The 20,734-nt window shown below is 39.8% G+C and overlaps 1 protein-coding gene across 1 annotated transcript in view; it reads right to left on the reverse strand.

Moving 5' to 3' along the window:
• CTTNBP2 (cortactin binding protein 2) overlaps positions 1 to 20,734 on the reverse strand; it is a 111,579-nt gene that overhangs the window by 56,840 nt on the left and 34,005 nt on the right. The window contains exons 3-5 of the mRNA XM_066591818.1: positions 19,698 to 19,922; positions 8,521 to 10,153; positions 156 to 359 (exon numbers count right to left, since the gene is read on the reverse strand). Coding sequence (XP_066447915.1) covers positions 156 to 359; positions 8,521 to 10,153; positions 19,698 to 19,922 — 2,062 coding nt within the window. The remainder of the gene's footprint in view (positions 1 to 155; positions 360 to 8,520; positions 10,154 to 19,697; positions 19,923 to 20,734) is intronic.

A 20,734-nucleotide genomic window follows, 5' to 3' on the forward strand; every position in this document is an offset into this window, starting at 1 on the left:
CCACAAATCACGGCAAAAAACGCCCGTCTGACCGAGGCCTCAAACTCCAGAAGTAAAATAAAACTGGTGAATTTTAATTTTATACTAAAATTTACTTTTCAAAACAAATTTGTATATCTTGTTTCATAGGCCATTATCACTGGAACAACTCTTACCTGTATGTCCATTGGCAGCAGCAGAATACAAGGCAGTATGGCCATCTTTAGATAAGTTATCTATATCCAGTCCTTCTTCATAAAGCAGCATTGACAATAAAGTGACATTTCCCTGGGCAGCAGCTTGGTGAAGAAGGGTGGACCTGTCTGCCAGGGGAACAGGACCACCGCTTGTTAACAAAGAAGTTAAGGAGGGTGACCAGCCTGTGAGTCAAAGTAATAGATGATAAGGGGAATAGAGATATAAGTATCAGGAAACAGCATTGGTTAATTAAAACAACAGGATCAGGAATTAATTCAAGCAAAGAGATTCTATTTGTGAGGTATTCTCAAAAATGTCTTATTAGAAATTATAGCACTTACTGCTTTACAGAAACAAATGTGAACATGGTTTGGTTTAGGTAGATTATTATGGATTTATATACTGCATTAATATGAATTTGGGAAATAAAAGTTACTTAACTGAAGCATAGTTCACTGGGCTATATTTACTTGACACAGCTACATGGCCAATAGTTATGTGACTGGGGAGATCACTGGTTTATGATGCAATAAGTGATTTTTTAAGCACTTTAGCCTGGGACCACTGGCGTAACTATAGGGGATGCGGTTGCACCCGGACCCAGAAGTCCTCTCTTCTCCATATAGGGAGCCCAGTACTATGAATAAAGCATTACAGTTGGGGGCCCTGTTACAGGTTTTGCATTGGGGCCCAGGAGCTTCAAGTCACGCCTCTGCCTGGGACTATACAAATTTTATTAGAGAAGAATTTCAATAGCATTATCACTCAGGTTGATAACAATGTAAATGCTACCTGCACTACATGCAGACTTTTAGTACTGCTGGGCTTCAAAATATGTTTGTAGACAAAGCCTAAGGCTTCATGCATGCGATTGCATTTAGGATCAGTATCGCATACATGCGTAACATGGCTAATGCATTTCAAAAGGGTATGCATATCGCCCAGTTTTCATATGACAGTATGCTTTTTTTTATGCACTGCCCAATACGTCAAAGGGAACCTGTGACCACTATCTCACCCTTAAAATTAACTTCACTGGCTGGTAGAGGATGAAAAAGCAACCCCTTCTAGTACCCTCCTTTTTCCTAACGAGCCCTTGTACCTCTGCAGTTAGGTTCCAAAGTTATAGCTTGCCATATGCAAACAAGGAGAGAACAGTCATTTGACCAAGAAGAGTCACGCTGATTTATGAGCTGCTGAGGTAAGCTTGCCCCTTTTCTATGGGTAGACAGCTTGTCATATCTCCCATTTCAGGAAACCCTGTCTAGCAAGAGAAAGAGGTGGGATCAACTCAGCAGTTCAATCAATTAATGTGACTTTTCTCACCCAGATGGCTCTTATCTATTCAGTTGCATATGGCGTGGGGTACCTTTGGTGCAGAGGTAGATGGGCCTATTAGGAAAACAGAGGGCATTAGAAGTGATTGATTTTTCATCCTCTGCCAGCCAGTGAAGTCGGTTTTGGGGTTGAAATGGTGATGGCAGGGTACCTTTAAGGTTTTGAGCGCAATACAGACACTGAAATATACAACCCCAATTACAAAAAAGTTTGGACACTGTGTAAAATGTAAACAAATGCAATGATTTTGAAATGACATATAACCATATTTTATTTACAACAGAACACATATAAAAAAGTGAAAGGGAGACAATTTTTTCAATTTCATTTTAAAGAAATTAATGGCAGCAGCACATCTCAAAAAAGTTGGTCCAGGGCCACGTCTACCATTGAGTGGTATCCTCTCTTCTTTTTACAAAAGTCTGTAAATGTCTAGGAAGTGAGGAGATCAATTGCTGGGGTTTTGGAAGAAGAATGTCGTCCCATTCTTGTCTGTTGTAGGATTCCAGCTGCTCAACAGTCCTGGGTCTTCTTTGCCGGATTTTTCATTTCATAATGCGCCAAATGTTTTCTATTGGTGAAAGGTCTGGATTGTAGGCAGAACAGTTCAGCACCCGGATTCCTCTTCTGTGAAGCCATGCTGTTGTCATATGCAAGGTCTTCTCTGAAGGAAACGTTGTCTGGATGGGAGCACATGTTGTTCTACAACCTCTATATACTGCTCAACATTTATAGTGTCTTTCAAGATGTGCAAACTGCTCATGCCATAGGAACTAATGCAACCTCATACTATCAAAAATGCAAGGTTTCGAACGCTGCACTGATAACAAGCTGGATGATGGACCCTCTCCTCTTGAGCCCACAGGTCATGATGTCAGTGGTTTCCAAAAAATGTAAAATTTTTATTTATCTGACCACAGAACGGTTTTCAGTGTTGCCTTAGTGCATTTTAAATGAGCTTTGGTCCAGAGAAGATGTTGACATTTCTGGATTGTGTTGATATATGGCTTCGTCTTTGCATGGTACAGCTTTAACTGGCATTTGTGGATTGCATGGCAAACTGTGTTCACAATGATTTCTGGATGCATTCCTGAGCCCATGCAGTGATTTGCATTATAGAATCAAGCTAGTTTTTAATGCAGTGATGCCTGAGGGCCCGTAGATCTCAAGCATCCAATATCGAACGTTGGTATTGTCTCTTGTCCCCATGGATTTCTCCAGATTCTCAAAATCTTTTGATGAAATTATGTACTGTAGTTGGTGGGATATTAAAAGTCTTCGCAATTTTATGTTGAGGAACATTTTTTTGAAATTGTTCCACAATTTCTAGAGACAGTTTTTTACAGATTGGTGGACCTCTGACTAGGTTTGCTTCTCAGAGACTCTGCCTCTCTAAAATGTTCTTTTTATACACAGTCAAGTCACTTAGTAGAAAATTGACCCTCCAGCTGCTTTTCATTAGTACCACTTTTCCAGCCTTTTGTTTACTCCTGTTCCATTTTTTTTTTCAGATGTGTTGCTGCCATCAATTTCTAAATTAGTTAATTTTTTTTTCATGAAATTGAAAAATGTCTAAGCTTTCAACTTTGGACATGTGTACTACATTCCATTGAGAATAAAAATGGTTATAGGAGATTTCCAAATCATTGCATTCTTTTTCTTTTCTTTACATGTATTTACATTTTACACAGCGTCCCAACTTTTTTAGAATTAGGTTGTGCATGGCCATAATTGCAGTCCGTGATAATAACTTTAGTCAAGACACAGCTGCATGGGCATGCAACTAATTTGACATTTTAAATAGCTGTTGGATGACCAAAAAAATCTGTCTGAGGCCATACATACAAAGAAAGCTCACTTTAAAAGTATTCGTTGGTTGATGAAAAGTCGCCTACTATAAAGGCATAGTCATTTATGTTAAAGCAACTGTGAACAAATCTGTGAGCAAATCAATCAATCTCGCTCTCTTGGTGTGAAAGTTTTCAAGTATTGTTCACACTCCGCAATGACTTTTCTGGGTGATCAATCGGACAATTGGTGAAGAAATATGCACTGATGCTTGAAGATCCAATGACTTTTTCTGAACAGATGATTATTTTTTTAAATGTCTAACACCAGGGAATGTATAAAACAAAAATCTATTACTTACCTGTTTAGCCCTTCAGCGCTGCCACTCTAGTGGTCCTTGCTAGCAATGACATGCTGTACATCCTCATGTCTGCTGCAGCCAATCACCGGCCTCCACAATGATGCCTGCATATGACTGCTGAGCTCAGTGATTGGCTATTGTGGTCATGTGGATATATGGCATATCATCACTGCAGCGAAGCAAACAAAGATTAATGAGGAACACCAGAGCAGAGGCCCTAGACCTAGAGGGAGCAGTGGAGGACTTAACATTTAAACTTATTTCATCACATTCCCTGCTATTAGACATATTTTTTTTAACACAATGAACAATACATTTTATAAAGTTTATGGGAAATTAACGCAAACGATCTAAAATAGAAGGTAAACTTTAAGTTTACTAAATCTGCGATAGGGGCATTGAAATTTAAGCAAAATTAACAAACATTTGTTGTCATTTAGTAAATATAGCCCATTAAGCCATTTTGAAAGTTTTATTGGAAATTTGATGGAGTCTATTAAGTTTGCTAAGGAAACCTCTAAACATTGTGTTAACTCTGCCACTGCCAAAAGACTGAGAAAAACAAAAACAAAAAAGAACTTTACCATAACAATACAGGATAACAAATTTGACAGAGAATACATTGTTTGCTGGGCAAAACACTTTTGGAAATGGTCAGTTGGGGAAAACATGAATGCAGTACACACAAAATAAATTTTGCCATATTAGCAAAATTTTTTCTTACCATTTCACATATACATCTAACTTACTTTTCAAGAAAGGTACAAATCATTTAAGAAGCAAAAGAAAAATGTGTCATCCAAAAGAAGCCAACGAGTGAAGCATTTGCTTAAGCCGGAAAAACATGCAGTAATGGAAAAGGGAGTAGGGACAGAAGAACAGCTTCTGGCATCAGCTTCAGAATGTGGAGATGGTTAATTTGAGAGCCAAAATCAATGTTTCAATCTTTTCGCCCTACTTCCAAGCCAAATCCCATTCATTGGACAAATTATTGCATCTTAAGGAGGTGAAGACAGTGATTTCACAATTTGAAGAAAAATAATTGCAGTTTAATATAAAATAAATATCATGGGGTATGAAAATCTATGAGCTTAAAATTAACCAATAACTCAAATGCATCATGCTGGAAATAAAAAAATGAGTCAATTGAAAGCAAACTATAGTTAAAACGGCTGCATGTCTTTTATAGCTGTTGCAATTTGCCAAAAAGAAAAACTATATATGAAGTAGTACTGTTTGCCATTAATTTGCAGTTATACAGGTAATTAAAAATCTAAAAGCCCAATACACCTAAAATACATCCTTATTAAAGAGCCACTAACAGGATTAGGGTGCGTTCGTATCTGCACTGGAGGTTCTGTTCAGAGCCTCCAGAGCAGATCTGGCATAAAACCCCTGACAAAATGGCACAGAATGCTGTGCTCTTCCATCTACGAAAACGCTGGAGAGCTGTGAGGACCCAATTATAGTCAATGGGCTCCATCCAGCACCGCTTAGGTCGGTCAGGTTTGTTTCCAGCAGTTAAGGTTTCTTCATTGCTCAGTTCCTAGTATATGGCCAAACAACAAAATAGTACCAATCTGAACAAGCCCTTAGAATGTGTGTGCATAAGAAATCTCATCGTATGACTCAGATCTAAACTATTAGCCTCTGCTAACAGCTAGCCACAACCAAGAAGATTATGCTGCAAGGGCTGCAAACCAGGATCAATGTCCAACCTAACCACACTCTCAGACAACCCACACATCTGTATAGCCGTATCAAACATTAAACTATTGTAACCCGTTTCTGTGGTCAGAATATAACTGCATACAGACTAGCAGTTATGTTAAAAAGGTTTTCTCCATCCTCCCCACACTTCAAGAGTCTCGATTGTTGTGTTCCGAGAGCTGATTATGAACTGCACTACTTGACTTGATACTGCAGCTTTGGATGTTCTTAAACTGGTCTTGCATTTAAGATGATCAGATGCTTGAGCAATACTAGATATTCAGACACTTTAAGTCTGACTACTGCAGGTTTTTTATATTTCTGACTGTACTCTAGGGTCTCATATGAATAGATAAGACTGTTCGGTATATTAGTACTGTGTTAGTAGCTCTTTATATAAGCCAACTAGTATTCTAGGTTTGCTAATTCTTTTAAACATTCTACCTTGCATTAAAAAGGGTTCTACAGACCTATGTTGTTGGTGCGAAAAGTGCTTGTGTTAAACCATGTCAAAATCGTATCTTCAGAGCTGATATCTGAAGAGCCACTGCAACCAATATACTGGATTTTTATTTTTAAAGACCATCCGTTAAGATGAAGGCACCATATATACTGACCACTATGTACGCAGCGCATCCATATATTGAAATAGATATAATGTCCACTTTCTTAAAGACCACTGCCTTTTTAAGACTGGAGTTTTCCTGTACTGAAATTAGGCATGCGCCCGAACCGCAGTGTAAAATCAAGTGAGCAATCTGAGCGACTTCGAAAGAGGTATGGTCATCGGTGCTAGACTTGCTGAGCACTAGTATTGCAAGAACTGCCAAGAATGGTGTGATAGAGAAAACATTCAGTGGACGTAGACTTGTCGACAAAGGTATCAGAGATGGATACCAATAATCATTCTGATGAACAGTCAGTGCACAGTTAAGGGGTTGTCCAGAGTTAGATAAACATGGCTGCTTTCTTCCAAATATAGCGCCCCTATTGGCCATGAGTTGTACCTCGTGTTGCAGCTCAGTTCCCATTCACTTTAAAACCCTATGGACAAGGGTAGCGCTGTATTTGGAAGAAAGCAGCCATGTTTTTCTAACCCTGGACAACCCCTTTAAGCAAATTATAGACTAATCCAATGCTGCTGCTCAAGCTAACGCATCCAAACCAACAACTCATTGTTCCCTAGCTTGGATGGTCGATAATAGCAGATCACTAGTTTGAGTGCCATTACTGTCCAAGATAAACAGAAAAGAAAGACTTCAGTAGGCAAAAGAGTGCAAAAATCAGAATACTGAGCAGCGGAAAAACAGCGTCTAGTCAGATGAATCCAGATTTATGTTGCACTATGTGGATGGAAGGGTCAGAATTTGGCGCAAGCAGCATGATCCCTTTCTGTCAGTGGAGGTGGAGTAATGGTGTGGGGAACGTTTTCTTATGCAAATAAGGAAGATGGAATAATACCTACTGGATGGCAGCATTCCTTCAAATCAATGTACGACTCTTTAAACAAGTCTTTAAAACAATGATTGGGAAAAGGGAACCAAGCCAGAAAACCAAGCTTGTTTTCTTGGCACACTCTGGGTCTGGCGATACCTGTGCATACATGCCACAATGAATTGCTGCAGCTCTGAAGACCAAAGGAGGAACAACATGCTACTAAGTTGGGAGTCTCAAATAAAGTGGTCATTTAGTGTGGATGTGTAGCAAAAACAAGGTAATCTTATAGCCTCAACCCCAAGACTGGGGGCAGAATTCTGACATGATATAAATTGCAAACCGCAGAGCACATTCATAGCTATGTTGCAAGAATGTCATAAATCTGTAGAGCCCCTTGAAATACAGAGCTGTTAACAGTTACAGGTTAAAGAAGTGCGATAAAACATATTCTTAAGCAAACAGAGGAGAAATACTAGGAATTATGACAAGAGGCTCCATGGAGTCTCTGATAAACTCAGTTTTGGCAATATTACATTAAGAAAGTGGTTACAGTTACTGACCTAACTTCTATCAAGGCAAACGCTTGTGAATTTTTATGTGAAGCTGGGCCTCCTAATTGGCAGAATGTTCTGCTTTTTTCAAAACTGCATGAACAAGTGCAGAGCACAGTAAGCCAAGACTGTTTGATGGAAAATGGCAAATCTAGGAATAAGAAGAAAAGGCAACTTTAGTCCAAACACAACTTATATGTAGCTTAAATGTTCATGAGCAGCTCATCCACACTTAAACAGAGTCTGCTACCATGTCAATGGGATCCTTCAGATTGACTACTTGAAAGCACAACAGAACATCACAAGATATATGCAGTTAAGTACTTGATAAGAATAAAACCATACGTTAGAATACGAACAGGACCCCTGTATTTAACTACGGTTGAGGGGGTTTAGAACTGCCAACTATTTCACCTTCAAGACCAGATCAAAATTTTTCTAAAAATACTGCAAACTACAGAACTGTACAAACGCGTACATCGACTTCTGGTTGCGTTGAAGAAGGATTAGTAGGATTTAATAGTACATAATATACTGACATGTGGAGGGGCATAATGAGCTAGCACTGTGAAGTATGAAAGTGAACCTTACAGAGATAGTCAAGTTCACCATAATGAAAATGGACAGCTACAGCATTACAGCAAAACTGTAAGAGCCTATGAGAGCATGACAACTAGAGCCATGGTCCATTATCTAGTCTTACAAAGCCAATAAATATCCAACTGTCCGGTTCTCTAATTGTATATAGGTTCTAAATGTCCTTCAACACTAACCTGCTAGAGCACTAGAATTTAAGTCTTCCATGCTAAACGCTCACACGTGGTTGACTTCCTCTTGCAGTAATTTTAACACATAAGGTGGATATCACTTCAAAACATAACTAAAATAGTTTCATTTTATAAAACTAATGGTGTAAGAAATATACAGCTTGCACTATCCCAAATCTGATAGAAATTCTAAACTCAGTTCAGAGCATAAAAGTCAAAGGCGGCATGTTATACTGGATATCATACTATAACAGATTCTCATACCCCATGTATGAAAGGAGAGTACAATGTGCTATGAAAAGACTGTTTTGAAGAATGAAAGGTAAGAAACAAGAAATCACAGACGGACACATTTGGCAGAGTAAACAGTGCAAAGCTGATATCCCATTACCTGATGCTGTTACCAGGAGGCTGTCAGAATCACATGGTCTACAGGATGAGGCACTAACAGGGTGTATGGAGGAGTTACAGGCAATGGTTGTGGGAATGACAAGGGAACTTTCTGAACATGCAGGTTCGCTCCATCCAGGGGACTGGGAAGGCCAAGCACCCACCTGTGATGTGCCTATGGCTGGTATGACACAGCCTGCAGATGCCACAGGTATATCTATAGATGGTTTTGGTGGCAGCTGAGGTGAAGACTTAGATATAGTTTCCTCGTTTACCCTGAATCCATGTGTTGAAGTGGTAGGAGCAGATGTAATGGGTTTATGTTCACTTTTCGCAGCAACATTTGGTGGTGTCTTTAGTGGAGGATGTGGTGTAGGAGGAGTCTGGGAAAGTCCAGGTTTTTTTGGAGGAATAGGTGGTGGATTTCCTCTATCAACTCTTGAAACTGAAGTTGATTTAAGTGCAAGTGATGGATGCCCAGTTCGTCCAGCAACTGGTGGATATGTACCGGTTTCCATTGCATGTGAGAACCCAGGTCTCAGCTGTGTATTCCCCTGAGGACTAGTAAATCTAGAAAGGACTTGGGTCACAGTATTTCTAGCCATTTGTTTTGCAACCACATTTTCACGGCTGTTGGGGGATAATTCTCTTGTCTGAGGATTTAGAGTCGTGTTTCCATTTTGGTCATGCTCATTGGCATTTGCCTGAAACTTAAACTTGGCAGCCTGAATACGAGGACTAAGACCTGAATTTATAGTTGTGTTAGAACTAGATGAATGTAAACTCTGCATAGACTGTGACAGGTAGCTTGGTGAAGCTGGTGCAGTGCAAAATGGAATGTTAGGGTGGGCAGAGGAACCGCTCGTCTGTTCTGATGAGCAGCCATTCTCTTCTGTCCGGCTAAAATTTGAAGCTACTCCGTGGTTTGTAGGAAGACCTGTTAATGAATCATTTTGCACTGCATGTCTGTCTGTAACAGGTTTTGCAAATGCAGAATTTGTGCCCACATTAACCTTTGCATTGCCTGCTATGACATGATTAACTAAGGATGGCTTGGCTGGTATAGTCAAGGGAGACTTCTTTATACTTTCAGAGTCACCATCTACAACTACCGTATTTGTCTGACAAGAAACAGAACGTGATCCAGGACCTGCAGATAGAGAGTGCTTCTCTTTACTCTTGCGAATAAGAGATAGATTTACTTTATTATCTTCTTCTCTAGACAATTTCAGCTGTTCAATAATTTTCTTCATCCTGTCTATTTCATCTTGTAGCTCTTTGGTGTGTGCTTCTTCTTGCGAGAGCTTGGCACGAAGATGCTCTCTTTCAGTGTCAAATTCTGAAAGTTGTTTTTCAACTTGAGCCTCCATCTGTGCTTCCATTTGGGACCTGATCTGTTTTTCAGCAGCTAGGGCTTCTTCTAGTTCAGAAAACTTCTTCTTCTCCACGTCTAGTTTTGATACTACATCATCGTACTTTTGAGCTTCTTCCACTAGTTTGGTAGACAAAAGTTTACATTCTTTAACTAGGATCAGCACAACATGTTTATTTTTGGCGCGTTCTTCCTCTAGACGAGCCAAGAGCTTTTTGTGCTCTTGTTCTATAGCTTGAAGTTGACTTTTCTCTGACTCGAGCTGCATGTAGAAAAAAAAGCAAACCATATTATTCTAATGTTATTTTTAGTTTATTAGTAATATACACACATAGTAATTGATCTCGTGTCCTTCAATCTTTTAAGAAGTACAGGTTCCATTGAATATTACAGAACGCAATGACGCAATCTGAAAGTAAACGCAGAAATTAGGTCATCTCTGCCATTTTAGGGCATCCGTAACATGCCTCAGCCTTTGATCTGGAATCATGGCTTCTGTTATAAACAACGCCTCTCAACTGACACTAAAGGACTTCATTGACCCACTATGTGAAATGTAGAAACCCTGAGCCTTTTATACATGTGCTTATGCAGAGGTTGCTTTAGGATCCAGGATCTGGTGCAAACGACTGCCTGTTTACTGTAAGTGGAGGCGGGTGGAACGATCTCCATCCCACTCCACCTCCATTCATTGAGCAATGATCGCTCCTGTGTAAAAGCACCTTACCACTGGGAAGGCCGTCAGGTGTTTCTGTGTCCATCAGTTGTCTTGCGTAAAAGGGACCTAAGGGCATTGGAGCCCAGGGGCTTCAAGTTACGATTCGGTTAGCTCTACAGAAAGGCCTTTTGCCTAGCAAGTAAGTGTGCATCTACATCTGAGATATTGAAATTAGAGATTGTGAACCCCATTGGTAACAGACTACTATGAGGGAAGCAATGGTGCAGATTTACTAATAGTGTAATAATTTGACAGTGCAAACATAAGACTAGATCGATTTATTGCAGTGGCTGTTGGATGATAAATGTGTATTCTTTGGCAAATTCTTCAAAATTATGTAATTACATAATTCTGAAATTCTGTAGAGACTATAACAATACAAGAACCAGTTACGCCAAAAAAGTGTCCCAAAGTGTCTAAAACACATCATAAATGTGATGCAAACCATGAAAAAAAATTTCTGACACAATTTAATAGTAAATCTGCCAGACTGTGTGTACAGCTCTGTAGAATATATAGGAGTTCTACACAGAGCAAGAAAGTAGTAGTAGTTTTAGTGCACGGTCACTTTTATGAAAGGGAACTGCATACATTTTGGATATCAATCTCTTTGTAACTAAATAGGAAAACAATTGTGTTGTGTAACCTTTGCGTTGAGCAGCTATAAGTATCTAAAAAGTGGCTTGGAACAAAATATCTAAATTTTATTCGACCACGCACACATAATATTACAATTATCATGGAGCTAAAACCATAAGAACGACAAATGTAACTAGTATTATACAAATGGCAAAAAAAATTTGAATCAGCTCACCGCCAATAGTGCCTGTTAAAAACAGTACACGGATCCTGCATGGATCAAGTTTATCACAACATATAAAGAAAACTGAACCGACACCACAAACTTATAAATATAAATAAAATATATGGGGAGTACGGTGTAAAATCAGACTGTGAAGACCCCAAAAGAACAAAGAGATGCGTATCAAGCACACTATACAAATACTAAGGGTGCATAGCATGCCTGAAATGCATCGGTCTGTGTTCACACACTCTGATTTTATGCCTTATTCCCAACAGAAGTCATATTTTTAGGTCCATGGAGCTGGATACATTTTCTGTACAAATGACCTTATAGAGTGCAATCCTCCCTTGTTTTGTTCTAGTGAATTAACAGAACATGTGGTTAATCCATTGGTTTATTATTTATTTACTTAAAAGACTGCAAACCTAATCTGAAAGTAAAAAAAAAATCAACACACTTGTGAGCAGATTCCTCTTCCCTCTGTCATAGCTTCACTTGTTGTGTGCCTAAGGTGCTTTTACACAGAACGTTTATTGCTGAAAAAACATTTGCGCATCGTTCGAATTTGAATGATAATAGTTCAATGTAAATATGGCCAACGACGAATGCTTTAACGATGATTCGTGCGTTTACCATTCATTTTATGCAAGCATGAAAATCATCGTTCTATCGTTGTTTGGTTTAAACGCCAATCGCTCAGTCATTCTCACTCACTGGTATGATGAACTGAACAATCCTATATTAAAAAAAACGATTTGTGTTTTAACTGACATCATTAGCTTGTTGTTCGGGTGAACGATTATCGCTATGTATAAAAGTACCCTTACATGGACTTACTATGTAACAATGTTCAGATAATACATTTATAAACTATGACAAGGTCCATCTAGTCCAGCCTGTTTATCCTCCTGTGTTGTTGATCCAGAGGAAGGCAAAAAACGTCAAGGGGCAGAAGCCAATTAGCCCTTTGGGGGGAAAAATTCCTTTCTGACTCCCTAATGGAAATCAGACTAATCCCTGGAATATTATAGAATAGGAAAAGTTAAATCTCTGCTTGAAATCAGTGGTTTTGCTCCTGCAGTAACATGGATAGACTTCCAAGTGATGAAAGGTTTTTACACTGCAGGAAGCATTTTGGTTTTACATGAATCCAATATAATTTCTCTATGATAAGTGTAGTCATCCTGGGACACAGCAGCCATATATAAATAAGTGCACCAAAGTGTGATTACTGATCAAGAACGAGCCTTGTCTGATCCTAAAGAGCAAAGCATGGAATCTGAACCGACATGTAGCAATCCTGGAAAAAATGAACATAAATCTTCCCAGTTGCACCCTTTTGCCCAGACAGCTGGGTTCAACAATAGATGATCCGATTAATCTGAAGGTATTTTGATCTACATTTGCCTTCCAATTTACTCAGCACTCATTTCAAGACAGGAGGCCTGTAATGTACGTCAATGGGATTAATGATGGGAACTTCCAGAAATATAGAAATACTGTACAAATTGTGAATATTTGTAACTTTTTAAAAGCTTACAAGGGATTATTCCAATAAAAAGTGATGGTTTATCCTGAGGTCCATAATCCGGATAGGCTATCAATATCTGAAATGGTGGGGGCCAGACTCATGGCACCCCCAATAATCAGCTATATGAAGGGGCCGCTACACTTGTGCGAGTGCCACAACCTCTTCAAAGGTTACATTCACTTCAATGAGACTACATTCCAAGTATGAACAAGATGATATCAGAGGTGAACACTGAAGAGGTCACCGCCATTTCAAACAGCTGATCGAAAGGGGTGCCAGAAGTCGACTCTCCACCAGCCAGATAGTGATGGTCTACCCTGAGGATAGGCCATTCATTTTTACATCCCAGATAAGCCCTTTAATGTGTATAAGAGTTCTGCACTTGCTGGATATATTATTAGAATTAGTGTTTATAGACCGAGTAATTTCTACGTGTTTACCATGAAACATTCTCTATACTGCTGCATTTCTGTTTCTTAGCAACACCACCACCCTTGTACAGGCACCGCATTTTCTCATCTTGAGTGTTAGGTAACGATTGCCAAGCTACAGGCCAGTAATATAAGAGCCAAGCAGATACTTTTAGCAGAAAGATTAAGCTAAACATGGTGACCAGAGAGAAATAAAGCTCTAGTAGACAGGACTGGCAGTGGCTTACCCCACTAGGGCTTGTCATTTAGAGGGTTTTTTTTCTTTCTTACTTACAAATTTTTGAAATATGGGATCTGAAATATATTTTTTGAGGCCAGGAATTCAAATCTGCCATTTGTTTTTCATTATATTCACCACTCTTGCAAAACAATTTATAATGCTAGGGAAGATTTATTTTCTGTTGCATGAAAATTACACTACATACAGGTACCATGAAACATATCTTTCTAAACAAAAAACAACAGAATGTAATAACGCCACTTTAAATTTTAAGTGACTAGTTTACTTTATGGGAACCTGTCAGCACTTTTAAAGACAGTAAACCAAGCCCAGCATTAGAATAATCACTTGTCCCCCATTTAGAAAACTTATTGTCCCATATTTAATTAGAAAGCCATATCTGTGTAATCGCTGTTTGAAATGTTCCTGTGCTGCATGTTGGATGTGCCAGATCGTCTCTCTTCTAGGCAAACTTTGCACTTAAGCCCGCCCTAATCTTCGCAAGCAGATCATCCATCTGCTTTGTGGGCAGAATCTGTGCATGCACGCCTCAATGACATCAGGAAGTTGCAAAAATTTGTAGCGCTACCTTAGAAGAAAGGGCTGGGCTTATGAGCAAAGCTTGCCGAGAAGTGAATCGGTCTGGCCCGCCCACTGGACCGCTCTTCCTAGATGCTGCGCTGTAACATTTTAAACAGCAATTACACAGGTATGGTTTTGCAAATAAACATAGGACAATGATTATTCTAGTGCTGGGCTTGGTTTATGGTCCTAAAAAGTGCTGATGGGTTTTCTTTAAGTCTTGTTTTGATTTATTCCTGGTCATTGACCGCCAACTTGCTTTTTGACCTTATATATCCCTCACGTTTCTCAGCTGTATATATTTTGCCAGCTGTCTCTGTGACATGTTACACAATTCTTTCTATAGACTGACCATGACAGGGCCATGTTTGAACTTACATAGGTTCATTAATGAACATCTTGACTTCTGATATCATCAGTTTGCATATTTAAAGGAGATTCATATACATTTTCAGACCAGTCTATAAGTTCTAACAGGGAAGTAGCATGAGGACTAATAGGAGGAGTTTTTCCGAGGCGCACAGAAAGAGCTCACAGAACATCATCATTTCCACTCATTAACCCTTTAAGGACCAAGCACAGTAAATATACAGATGCAGGTGCAACAGCTACACTGAAAAAGTGTGAAATGAAACAAACAAAAAAAACACAATGTGAATGACCCCCAGGTCTTATATGACTGCATGGAGGGCATAGATGGTAAAAAAAAATAGTTCTAAAAAGAAGTTTAAAAAAAGTTACAGAATAAAAGAAAAAATATAAATACATAAAAAAGAAAATGACTAGAGATGAGCGAGCCTACTTGACCACGCCCCTTTTCCACCTGAGTACCGCGATTTTCGAGTACTTCCGTACTCGGGCGAAAAGATTCGGGGGGCGCCGTGGGTGAGTGGGGGGTTGCAGCGGGGAGTGGGGGGGAGAGGGAGAGAGAGAGGGCTCCCCCCTGTTCCCCGCTGCTACCCCCTGCGCCGTCACGCCTCGCCCCGCCCCCCGGCGCCCCCCCCCCCCCGAATCTTTTCACCCGAGTACTGAAGTACTCGAAAATCGCGGTGCTTGATCGAGTAATTACTCGAAACGAGTAGGTTCGCTCATCTCTAAAAATAACCCATTGTTGACGCCAACCAAAATTGTCACTGTATGCGCCCCATAATCCAAAACTATACATGTTATATATCAAAACATCTGAAACAAAACAAGGAACCTATTGCCATATTATATTGTAGCGTAAATATACTAATTTAACTATAAATTAAAAAATAATATTTTTTTTTTAGCTTTTCACCCTCAACAAAACTAAAAAAACTGGAAAAAAAAGTCAGTGAAAAAAAAGATAAAAAATAGCCCTATATTTCATAGGAAAAATGCTGCAAAAATAATTTTGGTCGCTGAAGGAAATATAATAGGGCAGTTAAACCATCACATGGGAAAAATCCCTAAGAGTGTCTGGTCCTTTGGAACCAAAACACCCTGGTCCTTAAGGGATTAAGGAAATCTGTTAGCATGTTTTTTGCAGCCCTTACTGATAGCACCATAAAATATGTGCCTGTCATCCTGATTACAGTGAGATGTCTGCTGTACCTGGGCAGTAGTTTGGGAGAAACTTGCATTTTATTAGTAGCACCCAGACAGAGGACTAGTCCTGCATATTCATGAGCTGCACATTTTCCAAACCTTTCCTGCCTTCTAGCCAATGATTGGCAGCTCTCTCACTATGCACAGTAATAGGCAACAAATCAACCATTAAGCAAGTACATGTAAGTTCTCAATCTCCTATTCATTTAGTAAATAATGTAACAAATTGATCTGATAGGGAAAAAAATTATTAGAAATGTAGGTTAGTATTTTGTCTGTTTCAGATGAATTTTGTTACATTTTTGTATAGAATAATATTACATACAAATATGATTAAACATAGCAGTCAATAATAGGAGAGCCTTTGGTTTGAAACATATCAAGGAAGATATTGACCCTAAGAGAATGTCGTACATACCCAGTGAGGGTGTTAGAGACAAAATACTTCCTTACACCATTATGGAAATAATATATCTAAGAATAATTTCCTAAGCTCGTGACTGTGGTAATAAAAAACAGGGTAAACTGGGGTCAAAAGGAAAACGGGGAAGGGGGTAAGTAGGAGCTGGGCAACTTCCTGAAACGTAGAATTCTTCTGGCCTCATGGTTTCACTTGGCCTACTACCCCTTAAATAGGGGGAGTAGAAGAGATACTAACAGACCGACTCGGATTGCTGGGGAGGGTTTGGTTTAGGGCCCTGGGGTTCCAGATCCGCATAGTTAGGGAGTATTCATACCAGGGAGCCCAGGTACACTCAAAAGGTTCCTCCCGGTCCATTAGGAGGGAGACCAATTTCTTGTTAATCATTATCCATGACAGTTTAACCTTATTATGATCAATGGTAACCTATGCTTTCCTCCAGGAGTGTGCGATAGCCACACGAGAAGGTAAAAAGCATATGGGAGACCCATCGGGATATATGTTTGGGAATATCTGGTATCCTCCTGCCCAGAAGTGCCTCCCAAGTAAACTTGCGCAAATTTAAATTTGTGATGGAAAATATCAAGTTCTAAACTTGTATCCAAAATCATAGTAATTTGGGACAATTCCACTAAACGTGAAAGAACGTGCCCTGCCCACCACAAAATTGAAAGCATAAACCCGATGCTCCTGGGAACATCTTAGAGAACCTCTGGGGGGTCAGGTACCATCGCATAAGAAGTTTATAGTCTCTGTGATTGATACATTGATTGACAGCTTTGCAGTAACTTTAGCTGTTTTCTGCCACTCAAAGGCTGGTATCTCCTCTCCCAACTCCTCCTCCCATTTGGTCATGTAAAAGAGTTTGCCCCACGGTGTCGTAAAATTAGAGTAAAACCTAGAGATTGTGTTGCATACGCTTTCAAAAACAGACATAGAAGCTAATGTACGCCTATCCTAGAAACAACACAAAATGTTTGATCTGCTGCAGGCGGAAAATCTCCGTATCTGGAATTGAGTGTGCTGCTCGAAAGAATTCAAGTGGACAAAATCCTAGTCTGTCGATCACATCAGCAATCCGCATAATACCCTTTCGCAGTCCACCATTTAAAGCTATTAATATCAAGACCTGGAGGGAATGCAGGATTGCCAAATAAGTTAGACATCGGGAGGTGTTTTGTTATAGGTTCATATCTTTTAGCTAGTCTATCCCACATTTTAAGTGAAGAGGAAAGGGCTGGGCACATCACCACAGGCCTATTTTTCGCTGCTAACCAAAGGGTTTGTTCAATCGGCACAAGGGACACTACTGGTGATTCGATATCAATCCAGGAAGGTCTTTATCAGACAAACAAAGCGGACAACTGTGCCAAATCGAGCTGCGTGAAAATATTTTTGGAGATTGGGAACACCCAAGCCACTCTCCATTCAAGGAGCACATAGAGAGGCTTGTTGGACGCGTCTGGTTTTATTCATCCAGACAATGGAGAGTAGTTTGGCTTGCAGTCGCTTCAACGTTACAGAGGGTACCGGGATCGGTAAGGCTCGGAATAGGTATAATATCTTGGGTAACAAGGTCATTTTAATTGAATGGATCCTCCCCAGCCAGGACAAGTTATGAGTCAACCACGATGATAGGTCCTGTTCTAACCGCTTTATCAACGGGAGTAATTAGTTTGATAAAGTGTCCCAAAGGAATCAGTAAGATTAACTCCTAGAAACAGAAGGTGCTTGTCTACCCAGCTAAAATCAAAATCTAGTTTTAAAAGTTTTAACGTTTGAGGAGGAATTTTTACATTTAGAGCAAGGGATTTGGCATTATTGACTCTGAGACTAGAGATTGGCCAGAACTTGTCTAATATGTTGTAGATGTTGGGGAGGGAGACGAAGGGGGAGGAAATGAATAATAACGGGTCATCAGCAAATAGGGCGCATTTATGTTCCTTCCCTCCAATACAAAAACCCCCTGATGCTAGCATTGGATCTAAGTAGGGTGGCTAGGGATTCGATCGCCAACGCGAATAGGAGTGGAGAAAGGAGGCAGCCTTGTCTGGTTCCCCTCTCTATCGTGATATTATCTGAATTGTAGCCTCGAATCCTGACCAAAGCTGTCGGAGATGAACATAAGGCTCGTATGACCGCAAGGAATGAGGGCCCAAAGTCCATTCTTTCCACTACATAAAATAAAAAATGCCATGAGACCAAGTCGAATGCTTTGCGTAAATCTAGGCTAAGTAATAAACCCTTTCTGTCTCTGTCCCCATCCCATCCTGAACGCACTGCAGAAATAATATCTATTGCCTTTCTTATCTGGTTCATGGCCCGATGACAGAGAATAAATCCCACTTGGTCCTAGTGGACATATTGACCAATAAATATGTTAAGTCTATTGGCCAAGATTTTGGCGAGTATCTTCAAGTCATTTTTGATCAGGGAAATTGGGCGGTAATTTTTGCAGGCGGTATGATCCCTATTGGGCTTAGGTATAACCTGGATGTATGCCTTGTTAGCCAGGGTGTGGAAGACGCGGTTCCTTACATAGCTAATTGAAAAAGCTTGCCAGGGAGCTTCCTAGGGCCGGAAGAAACTTTTTATAGTAAACATTGGTGAAACCATCTTGGCCCTTTGCTTTGGATGGTTAAAATAGTTTAACGGCATCTCTAATTTCCTCTACGGTTATCTCCCTATCCAGCAGATCACGGTGTTCAGGTAACAGTTTGGGCAAGGTCTCCCTGATTATCGCGTTACATCTCTGGTCTGGAAAATGTTCCCTGGTATACAATTTGATATAAAATTGTCCGCTTCCCCAATTTGTTGTGGGTCTTGACTCAAGGAACCATTTGAAAGATGCAGCTTAGGAAGGGCCGAAAGAAAGGGTCTGTGAGTTAGCCTACGAGCTAAGAGTCTACCCTGCCTGTCTCCCTGTGAAAAGAAATAGTACCTAGACCAGCGCAGTTGGTTTTCGGCCTGGGTGGTCAGACAAAAATTGAGTTCCGTGCGTGCCTTCGTGATATCGGACAAAGGGTCCAAGGAGGGGTTAATCTTATGTTGCTGCATTAAGGAGGAGTAGGCTGCCTCTTTTTCCAGTAGTTCCCTTGTCAGCTCGGCCTTTGCCCTGGATGTTAGCTGAATAATCCTCCCCCTCACCACTGCCTTATGTGCCTTCCCAGTTAATAGCATATGAAGGTTAGTATTTTATCTGAAAGCAAAACCAAATCACCTTGTAGCATTCAATTGCAGTAATGTATGATGTGTTAGAAAACATATCAATATGTTACTAAATTTAAAATAAAATATTACTTTTTTTATCTCAATACTAACAGCCTCATCAGTTTTAAAATAGGGATTGTGGTAAAGCCATTTTAATATAAATTCACCGGCTACCTCTTGGCTGGATTATCATGTAGGTCGATATATGGTAGGTTTTACAAAAAATGCACATATGTCTTTGACAGACACATTGTGCCAGTTTTTAATGTAGGACATTAATAGAGACGGAGATCTTGTAACAAATTGGAACACTTGCCTTTCTTTGTCTCCTTTCCGCAGCAGCAAGTTGAGTCGACATCCTCTCCTGCATCTTCCTGCAGTGTGCCATGACAGCTTCTAAGATCGTAAGAGGGTTGCTACAAATTGGTTTCTTCTCTTTATCAAAAGCACCTGCTTCACAGTCTCTTTGAAGTGCAAGGAAAGGGTCTCCAAGATTAAATCTTCCATATCTTTCTTGCACAAAAACTTCCTTTCTTCTCGCCTTAAAAATAAAATGCATGGCGTTAACTGAAATCCTGTATACTGTACAATGTAAGTACTACCAGTCTTCCAGCTATCTATGTATGAAAAACAGACTGAGATGCCATTATTAGCCATATCCTTTAGTCTGGGTTCACCCCCATCTATTAAAATGGAGGTCCAGATAGCCAACCATTGGTCTATGTTCGGCATTTCACCATGATGTTAGGAGCCAAACAAAACATGGTCTTGTCAAGGTTTCCCAAATGCAACAGATCATTTCAAATACAATTTCAATACATTGCGGCACAAAGATAATGTAATACTTGTACATCACACTGCATGCCAACATCATAGTGTTTAATCAGTAATGAGCAAAAAAAAGGTTAAAACACGTACTCAATCAGTTAAAATGAACGGAACACCATTTTACCATCATGTTTGATCAGGCAAAGACAGAACAATTTTTCAATTGTAATTTTCTTTTTTTAAAGACACATTTTTTTTCATCCTTCAAGAGGATTTGAAGATGTGATCGCTGGTATACTACACTGCACAATTTATGTAGTGCAGTGTAGTATACTTTTGATAGCTCTCCTATGCCATGGCAACCAATTGGCACCTGGCAATCGCATCGCAGGGTGCTGGAGTGTCAATGGGTGACAAGGGCAGCTCCCTTCCTCTATCATCTGCCAACCTGGAGAGAAAACTAAGCTAAGCAATTCCCCCGGCAGTCACAATGAGATCAAATGACCCACCTGAAAAGAAAGATTAGAGGAATTTTCAGACAGAAAGGAAAAACTAAAGATAATGCTAGCTTAGTCATATATACAC

This window comes from Eleutherodactylus coqui, chromosome 2 (assembly GCF_035609145.1).
Source record: "Eleutherodactylus coqui strain aEleCoq1 chromosome 2, aEleCoq1.hap1, whole genome shotgun sequence".
Lineage (NCBI taxonomy): Eukaryota > Metazoa > Chordata > Amphibia > Anura > Eleutherodactylidae > Eleutherodactylus > Eleutherodactylus coqui.